This window comes from Salvia hispanica, chromosome 3, assembly GCF_029641045.1.
Source record: "Salvia hispanica isolate PSC_SH4W2 chromosome 3, Shi_PSC_v1, whole genome shotgun sequence".
Lineage (NCBI taxonomy): Eukaryota > Viridiplantae > Streptophyta > Magnoliopsida > Lamiales > Lamiaceae > Salvia > Salvia hispanica.
In genome coordinates, this window is record NC_142694.1 from 8,726,685 (window position 1) to 8,737,276 (window position 10,592).

At 32.6% G+C, this 10,592-nt stretch overlaps 1 protein-coding gene across 1 annotated transcript; it reads right to left on the bottom strand.

Moving 5' to 3' along the window:
• Window positions 1-668: 668 nt before the first annotated feature.
• LOC125214902 (rhamnogalacturonan I rhamnosyltransferase 1-like) lies at window positions 669-4,165 on the bottom strand. The gene is made up of 8 exons (XM_048116120.2): window positions 3,363-4,165; window positions 2,788-2,855; window positions 2,613-2,701; window positions 2,324-2,489; window positions 1,951-2,240; window positions 1,667-1,871; window positions 1,421-1,578; window positions 669-1,290 (listed from the first exon to the last, which is right to left on the bottom strand). The coding sequence occupies exons 1-8, from the start codon at window positions 3,679-3,681 to the stop codon at window positions 1,032-1,034; spliced, it is 1,554 nt and encodes a 517-aa protein (XP_047972077.2). The 5' UTR covers window positions 3,682-4,165; the 3' UTR covers window positions 669-1,031.
• Window positions 4,166-10,592: the final 6,427 nt, after the last annotated feature.

The window sequence follows — 10,592 nt, forward strand, 5'->3', positions numbered from 1 at the left end:
AAATAGGATGATAGAACATGATATTGCACTTCGCCCTTCATCCACTTCTTTATCCTTTTCTATTCTACAAAATCGTAGTCCTTAACATTCGAATATTTCCTTAATTATTTTAAGATGGGGTGTGTGGCTGCAATAATCGATGTATGTACATTGGAACATTGTATTGATGTTTGAAATATACATATTGAATTGAAGAAGCTGCACTGTGTCTATATTTTTTTAAAAGATAGACATACAGAAATACTCATACTAGTAGACAATTTAATTTCGTGATAAAATCAAATAAATGTATACGTCCAAATAAATTTTAAATTCACGTGAAATTCAAGAATTAGTTAAAAGTCATGTAGAGGCAATATTCCTTGTTATGGCACATGGACATTTGACATTCTTTGTTGATGTAGATGACACCGCAAGAGATATTCTTCAAATTTATAATTGGCAATGGTCAAGATGACTTCTTCTATTGTTTTAAAATAAAATGTAATCTCTTATTCTCTAAATGAAAATCCAGAATGAATCACATTTTCTCTACACGCTTTAAGAATGAGTTCAGGCGAAAATGATGCCATTGATTTGTATACTAAATATACTAAATTATTAGTCATCTTCATCGTACATACAAAAACTAGTTAGAGAAAAACAAAATAAAAAGAACCCACATCACAAAATAAAATAATATACTAATATTTAAAATGAGTAAAATTTTAAATTACATAGTTGACAGTAAATCAAATCTGTATATTTGCTTCTCTTTGTGTACAATGCAGAGGAATCGATATAAACCCCCTTTAAATGAGGGGGTAGATTTTCTCTATACAAGAATTGTAATTATTGAGTTAGATAAAAAAAGAACAACTTCATCAAGCACTCCCCTGAAACCCTCTCTTTGCAATTTTCTGTAAGTTGCATATTTTACCTACAAGCTTCAAGAAGTGCCCTTCCAATCAAAACCCGCCTTCTTGAGAGGTCAATCTGCTCTGCTCTGCGGTGCTCCCGGTCCATCACACAACTGCTCTTCCTATCAAGGTTCAAATACTACTCACTTGCTGTGGTTCGTCTTCATTCTGTATTTGCAAACACTCCCAGGGATTGGCATAGAAATAATCCTCTTCTTTAGGTCGATCAGGAATCACCAATCTATTGGTTGGGTTTCCCATACGTTGAGCATGAGAATCTTTAACGGCAGTAGAGAACTCATCCCAATTCAGTAACCCCGAATTATATCTGTCTATCAATTCAACTAGCAGCTTTCTGTCCAGTAAAACGGTCCTCTTGTATCCAAGATGTCTAAAACCCAGATGACAAATGCAACAGTCTCATAAAAGAGCTCAAGAGATAGTACTATGATATTCAACTATAGGAAACAAGATCAATAAATAAATCGTAGATATATAGAAAACATGATCATGGTCAATACCTGCGATGTCCTTCAACAACTTTAGCCATATTTCCATCATATGTGGGAACAAAGATATCACTCTCCAGTGAAACAAGATAATCAAGTGCTGCCATCTGAGACGAATGGTTCTGGAAATATCTAAGGTCAGAAGACTCCAGCAATGTTTCCTTCCTCACCTATAATATATAGACAGTAGACAGAGAGATGATGAATACAGCATACCATAGAAAACTACAGCTTATAACAGAGATGGTATATACTCACCAGATTTGGATATGATGCTCTAAGACTAGATAGTCTTCTTTCTCCTCTATAGATTTCCCCAGCAGCTATGTAAATCTGGATATTGCGATCAATGTCCAGTGCCCGTAATGTGAGTGCAGTTTCTTCTGGTGTCAAAGGACATAGACCTTCTTTCCGTTTCATATCAGAATCTATAACCTTCTCTTTCCACCATGGGTAGGCATATCTTTAAAATAATGTGCAAATTAGCTACGGCACAATCAGTAGACATTGATGAAATACGCATAAAAGGGCTTATGGCTTACCTCATTTGTGTTAGTTCCTCCACCTCGTCCGCACCACAGCCCTGTGTACAACCAGAAAAGGCAAGCATGTCCATCTCATATCTCAGATGAAGCACAATGAATGGACCATTTTTCCTAAGAATTTTAATAACTTTTCTGCCCAGTTCTTCTATCTGAGGAGTAAACCTTAAAGCATTGAAATTAACTCTGCAACGGAGCCTCTGAATGTCCATGGGCTGATCATTATTGGCAAGCCTAGCATCTGTTCTGTTCAAATGGACGACTTTATATTTCTGGATCAGTGGAAGAATCTGCAGCAAGAAGAAGCATATGTGAATAAATTTGTAATCCGGAAGAACAGAAAACGAGCGCAACCAGATAGATATTCGCTGACCTGGTTGTGATAGTATGAAATATCAGACCAACTAACAGGGGGCATGGTATAGATGATCCCTAGCTCAACCCTCCTCTTGACCCTTGGAGGCAGCTCCTTGAGTATCCGAACTTCATCTCTCAAGGATGTAATGAAATGGTCAACATCAAATATGTCTTGGAACTCACTGCAAGCACTCAAAACAGCTCTTTTTAGCTGGCGAAACATGTTGTCTGTTGTCATGACTCGTGAATGAAATAAGACACTTCACAATAACTAATTAGATATGCATGTGCATCAGTAAACAAACCTAGGATCATTCCAAAATGAAGTCTTGTCAAGTTCAGGAACTACCAATGTAACATTCAGATATCTTGCAATGGCAACCATGTCGCATATCTGCAGGCATAAAAGGACAAGGTAAGACAACCATTTGATATAGGCGTCGAGCTCAATCTCTGAGCATGGGAAAAAAAGATACCCACCGCAGCCCGCATTTGATTCAGGCCTCCGTTGCATGAAACCATCAAGTAACCATTGTTCTTGTAGACCCCTATCAGAAACATATGGTTTTCACATCATAGGTCAGCACCCGATATGATTTCTTAGTCAATTCTTGAAGAACAAACACGATCAACAAAGCGTGTCGAAATCACATGAACTAGAAGAACATGAAAGTGATTATCAAAGCACAAAAAACAGCTATCATCAATGAAAAAGAAAATAGTTCATCATCTATGAAAATCAATTACTGAACCAAGTTTTTGAAAGAAAACGTACAACTCAATACATCTACAATCCGGATCTCTACAATAATTACATTTAATTAATCAGGCACGGTAATCAGTGCAGCAAATGAAACACTATCATCATATTCCAAATTCCCAGAACAAGTCCATCCATCAATTTTCCACAAAAAATTGTCAACTAAAACTACAGAGATGATCAAGGCAAGCATCCACACCGAACTAGAAGGAAAAAAACACCTAAGCAATTAAATCCAACCATAAACTAAGTTTAATTTGTTATCAAATCAAGATTTAACAGAGCCGACACTCACTCTTTGGAGGCAAAACTCTGAGAAGATGCGATTGAGCATCCAAGGCGACGGCCGACGATTCCTGCGAGAAGCAAGAGGGCCAGCCCTTCAAAACACGAAGCCCCCGAGTTTCGCTCAATGCCGTCAATTGAACTAAGCAAGTCCACAGCAAAATCGATGTAGTCGCTCTAATTATCCAAAGCTTCATTCTCGATCGCGACACAACGCCGCTATTTCTCAGCTTCTCCAATCTGTCGCCCCCAAACGCCGCCGTTTTGAGCCCCATTATCCCCCACTTTCTCCGTCGGTTGCTCTCTTCGCAGTCCTTTAATCTGCACATCCCAATACGCCCTATATACCAAACTCTCTCCTCGCTAATTTTGTCTGACCACTTCAATTTCGTGATCCCAAAAATCCAATCTAATACAATGCGCGTCCAATTAAAGGCAGATGTGAAACTGAATTCCAAATCTAAACGAGAATGGGCTGGCAGATTGAGCAGGAATATTGTTCGGACCGACCAAAAATCGAAGAAAAATGGATAAATTAAAGGTGCATTAGTGAAATTGTGTGGATCTCCAGCAACAGATATGAAAAGAGAATTTAGAGGAGTCCAAAGTTATAAAAAAGGATTGCAGCAAAAAGCCGGCGGCGAGGAAAGAGAGGTTGAAAGTGTCGGCGGAGGAAACGGCATCTGAAGGCAAAGCCAGAGAGCGAAGATGGATGAGGAAAAGGAGAGAAGAAGGAGAGCGAGATAACAATGAACAACTGTGTCGGTTTGTTGTATTGCAATTTGCTAATTGCTAGTGCGTGTGTTGAGAGAGAGAGAGAGAGAGAGAGGGAGAGAGAGGATGTGTGTGTGTGTGTGTGGTGCAAATCACAGAAAAGTGAAATCTTGTGTTACTGTCAAAACCATTTAACCTTGCTCTGGGCTCTAATCTGCTGTGCTTCGTCTCCACACGAACCACTCGCTTACTTTTTATTAACTTTACATAAAATTTTACTACTACTATTTCCCCTTAAGGCTCAATAATTGACGGCTAATGTAGTTTTGACAGCACCTAACAGAGCATCATAATCTTTTAATTTAAAAAATAAAAAAATAAAAAAATCGGCCAAATAGGAAGAAGATAGAGTCGTTAATATATCCTGTTTTTGGAATTCCCTAATCATCACTTGTGTTTTACAACAGTTAGGATATTATATGTCTCCCTATTTTCGAATAGTTACAAGCTTTCTCATGATGCAATCTCTATCTTAGGCACTAAACAACAAATATTGTAAGTTGGATTTCAAATAATCAGCATCTTGAAAGAGCTCTGATTCTTTATTTAAAAAAATTACACATATAATTTCCATATTACTAGTTTTTCTCACATATTACAATTTGTAAAAGATAAAATTCACTTACATGCATAATGCATTGATGCCTACCACTATCACATAATTAAGGTGGGTTTCTTTTATTTTTTAATAAATTTTATTAGCGTGTATTAATTTAAGAGTAAAATCTTGCTGCCCAACAATATTTATTGCAACACACCAATATTCTTAAATCTTAACCAATCGATATTCAAAATCGGCTAAAATAGCTTCTATAACCGATAAGATTTCTTTTTCCCCTCCAAAATTGTGGTAAAATAGGAAATGTATTTATGATGATATTTAATACGAAGGGGTGTGAATTTGACCGCTTAGAAATTGACACAATTGCGATTTAATTGCTCCCTAACTTTTAAATAGAAAAACATATGGACTTACTTCACACCATAGTTAATTATGATTGCTTAAATGTTTGACCACTGCAAGAGACGTTTTGGGTAACATAAAGTATAGAGGTGGTGGTAAATTAAATGTTTAATTCATATTTTTGTACTCAGTTTGGATTAATTGTTAAATCTAAAACACAACTTCGAGTTTCATATATAAACACCCATTAATACATAGTATTATGTTAGAAATTTACCTCAAACTCTATACTTTATGTCTCTAATAAATACAGAGTAGGCTTTTTTGTCATTTTAGTCCATCAAATAAAATTAGTCTACTTTATCTTTCATAACTTTTTTAGCACATGCTATTCTATTAATGAAGTAATACTACTTCAACTCTTATTTTATTAATTTCAGATTAAAATTTGTGTGGTCAGATTAAAAATGAGACTGGGATTGGATTTTTTGGGGAGCATTGGTCAATTTAGATTTTTTATACATTTATGACTAATCAAGATTCAAGAAAGCTAACTTAATTACTTTTACTCCGTATTGAAGGTGTTTTATAAGTTGAAACTGTTCCACACAGAGACTGTGGATATGCAATTTAGTGAAATAAATTGAAACCACCGAATATATTAGTCGATTATTTCTTTTTAATTTATTTATGGAATTAGAGATTAGTCCCTGTATTTCACTTTTTCAAAAGAGGTAAGAATAGTACAACGGTGATAGGATTGGCAGCATGAGGTCGTCCGTGGTGGATAAATTCTGTAGCCAATGAAAATTGAATCGAATGGCAAAACACCCAATAAATGAAATCCAGCTAAGGTGGACCCACGAGAATTAAGTTTTTTGGCAGAGCGGAAATGAGGCGCTACGTGGCGATACGAGATGACAGTACAACAAACCTCCCAATCGCCAAAACCATCATTGTCTGCCGTCTTGTTACACATACCAAACCGACAATTTCTCCTCATATCTCACGCTACAATATAATCATAATCTCTTCATTTCTATATATGATTCGGGAAGCAAAGTAAATAAATTAAGCTCTATATTCTTTTCGTCTCATGAACATAAATAGTTAATAATAACACCAAGTTTTTTGCATATAATTGGTTAAATAAAAAAAGAAAAATAAATATATATTAAAACAATGTTATTGGATTGTTGGGCTCACATTAATGAGCTGTGGAAGAATTTTCTAAAATATTGGAAATAGATTATTTCTATTATTATACATACCAAAAAGAAAATAGTATCTAATTTTATGAAAAAAGATGGAGTATATAATATTAATGTACAAAGTGCATAGATTTTAATTAGCTAGTATCGTGGAAAAAGATATGAATTTGTAGTGCATAGAAAATTACTTATAGTAGTGAACCATACAAATTTTAATAAAAATAAAATCCGCTTCATAAAAAATAGAGAAATTAATCCAAAATTGAAGAGAAACACAATTGATTGTGGATGTAGGAAAGCATTAAAATTCATAGAAAATACTACAGCAAACTTTGTAGTAATATTTGTCGCTTCTATTTTTAATGACAATCAACTCTGTTCTTCCCACCTTGTCATTATTATTAGTGTTGCCATTCCTTTCATGTTAATACATCAAATATTTGTACAAAGACTGTAAAACACGGTGGTTGCATATTCGTATCTCACAGAAAGTGGTGGGCATGATATTATTACGTGTCTATTTGTTTTAAGAAAATACCAAGTTCTTGGCTTACGTGTCCAAATATATGCTACATAATCTCATTATCAACTTGTCATCGAAATAATCTAATTGAAGGAATTTCATTAATTCTTTTACAATAACTATCAGGGTTTTTATTCTTGTACAACATGCTTATAAGTTATAAGTCCTAGGTTTATCTTATTACGAAAGCTCACAATATTACTTTACATTCAAATAAAGTCCAACAACACTTTTAATCAAAAAGGTTCAATATAAATTTTTTAAATCATTATTAAAGGCTCAAGGACACCCTAAATATTATTTATTATTTTTCTATTGTTATTGGAAAATTATACGTTTACGAGAAGTACACTTTTTATATTTTTCCAATGTATGCTACAATATTTAGTTTTATCTGTGTTATAATTTAATTATGGTACTATCATCTAATACATGTGATAGCTGTTTTCTTGGGTGTTGTTATGCTCTTTACGCATTCTAGTTGTTCCCTTTGTAGTAATTTGAATCTTTGATTGTAATAAACATTCTATGCTCACCAATATATTTATGACTTTATGATAAAGATAAATGTACATAAATTATATATGTACATAATATTCTTAATTTTTAGATTTTAATCTAATTAAATTATAAATTAGTTTTGTTATATTATCCTACAGCAATAGAAAGAAATGACATGGAAACTTTATACCAAATTTTAACATGATTTCAAGCTTGATTTGAATCAGTATTTAGTAAAAATAATTTTTTTTCGTAAATATTCAAATATTTAAATTAAAAATTGATTTTTTTTCATTAAATTATCGCAAATGAGTATGTAATTTATTTTAAATTAATTAATATTTATAAATTAATTTTCAATATAAAATATTGAAAAAGTTCAATTATATATTTATAACTTATACGCATTTATCACTACCCTTTATTTAGCTTTTCTTTCGAATAAAAAATGCAGAGTACTACCCAAACAAACGCACCCTGATAGTATATCTTCGCACTAAAAATAGTTATACTCCTATTGAGGGACCTCCAACATACATGTACCCTCTAAATGTCTCCAAATGAGGTGCTCTCTTATTCAACGGCATGGATTGCATGTGTAATATTGTTAGGTCATTTATATTGCACTGCTACACAATTAATGAAAGGGGAAAATATAATGAAAACAATATATAGTACACATGAATAATTTGCTCTACCATGTTCAATTGGGGTTTCATCTAAAATTATGTTGAAACAATTTAAAATCTGTCGAAACCATATATATGTATAAACTAGCATACTTACATCACCACTTTACCAAATAGTACCAATACTAAACGAGAGGCGATCGAGAAGTGAATAAATAATTAATTATCTGATGCTTCACTAATTATTTAATTAACTTTATATAAAATAAAACAATTACCGAATTTCCCCTTGCAGCATCAACGATGATAAATAGTGGTGTATACACATGAAATTTTACCCTTGTTTTGAAAGAAATAAATAAGAATGCACATAAGTAAAGGCTTAGCAGGCACAAAATTTCAACTAATCACAAGTCTAAATGCAAACGCGTACTACTATTAAATTGAAACGACTAGTTTCATGCTTTCTCATCTCCTCCTAAGTCCTAACTCCTAACCATTGAATTTGAGATAGTACCAAATTAATTGTCACTCACATTTAATACTATAGGTATATGTCTAGTCCTGAATAGATCTGAGATTCTGAATTTCCCTCATCATTCACACAAAGAAGTCTCACTTTCTTGGGTGTCCCTAAATGAATATTTTTAATATTGGATTACTAAACCTTATTATTGATTATTAAAATTTAATTATAAATTACTAAATCCTTATAAAGAAACGATTAATAAGTAATCACTTGAAAAACATGGTTAGCAGACTATCTCAACCCAAGATTTGGACAACACAAATTTGTCTCGGATGATCATGCTCTACATTTACTTTACAAAAAAAATTAAGCAAATATAGTAGTAGTAATAAGATAATTCGATGGTTGTCGTGCGAGGAACCGTAGTGGGATATTGCATTAATTTCAAATCTATAAAGTATGAATAGTTATACAGCACATAAGATAAGGGATAGCGTAACAAATAAGCTAACAAATAAATTTAGATACAATTAAGTTAATTTAGAGAATTCATATAAATGGTGCATTCCATGACGAATTAATGTTTTCCTCATGCCATAGAGTCCAATTGGTAATATAATGTATCGAAAACATGTATGTTAGTACTTACTTTTTTGATTGAGTCAAAACTTGATGAGGCATAATTAGAGATTTTCAAAGTTGGTGTTGTAATTAGAGATAATGTAACACAAATTAACAAGAAAGATGGAGCTTAAATTTTAGTGGTAGTGAGGCGATAAAATGGAGAGATGACGAGATGGGAAATTGGGGGAGATATTGGTGGTGGTGGCGGTGGCGGGAGTGTCGGTTGGGTCATCATAAATTAGCACGGATTTTATTTTGAGAAAACAATGTTTGAAGATGATAAATCAATTTTTTATTAAATTTGATTGGCACAAATAAGAAAACAAAAAAGAACTTTCGATATTTGCCACGCTCAGTAGCTCATGTTTTGATTAGTATAATTGATATAAATGATATTTGTTTGTGTGCACGTCTCAATTCTTTATTGCTATCAAGTCTATTTTGGATTTCAACATTTTGGTTTACTCTTCATTCAAAATAGTATAATATAGGTGAAATTATCACACTTATAAAATGAGATTTCTGTTTTTTAGTTGAGATATTGGGGATTCATTAGGGGAAGCATATCATTAATTTATAGTCCTCGAGTAAAGTGAACATATTGAATTACATCTGAACTAAGTAATAGGATTTAAAATCCATTTCCCTTTTCTTCTCTTTTCACTGGTGATGGAATACGAAATATATAAAAAGAACATCAACATATTTATATCAAGATTAAAAAATGGAAAATGAATCAACTAAATTAAAAGAGAGATACGGTAATATATATTGGACTCTACGAGTTAACCATGAAAATTGGAAAGTAGATAAACAGGTTATATATGTGGATAGAAAAGTTTTTTTTTATTTACCTTAAAAAGGAGGTTGTTTAACTTATTTTACTGTCACTGAGTGATATTATAGTTTGTACGCCGAAATATTTAAATATAACTAATAATTATGTAATTAAAAACCAAACTAAATCTATTTTGCTAATCGCATTAAAATAACCAAAAATATTTGTGGTTAATATTATTATTTTGTACTTTTACAATTATTTTAATATAAATAATGGTTATATTATTCCCCACAAAATAAAATCTTATGCGAACCTACCTACAATTATATGGAAATAACTAATTTGCAGTATATATAATTTCTATACATACAAACTCAAAATAGTTCGCTGTGAGCAAAAGAATAATATTACAATCTAAACCGATACACCAAATCATATAAACAAGAGTAAAATTCTTAACAAAATTAAACTTGCTTAATCTGTTGAACCATGTAATGCTATATAGAGCAATAAAATATGGAACGAGAATATTGTGGGAAATCGAATTATTCAAATTTTAATTTCGAAATAACCAAATTAAGAGCGTCCACAATAGCGGACTAGCCGACGCCCTAGCCATCGGCGTGCGGCTTCGGGACGAAAAACCAATGCCCTAGAGCTAGGGCGTGGACTAACCGGCTAGCCGATTTTATTTTATTTTTTAATTTTTTTTTATTTATACTCTATATTTACAATTCGTTGCACTTTATTTTTTTTAATATTTGATAAATAGCAACAACTAAAATGAATTAATCGTTTTTGTCAATTTATTTGGCTGTTGTTTG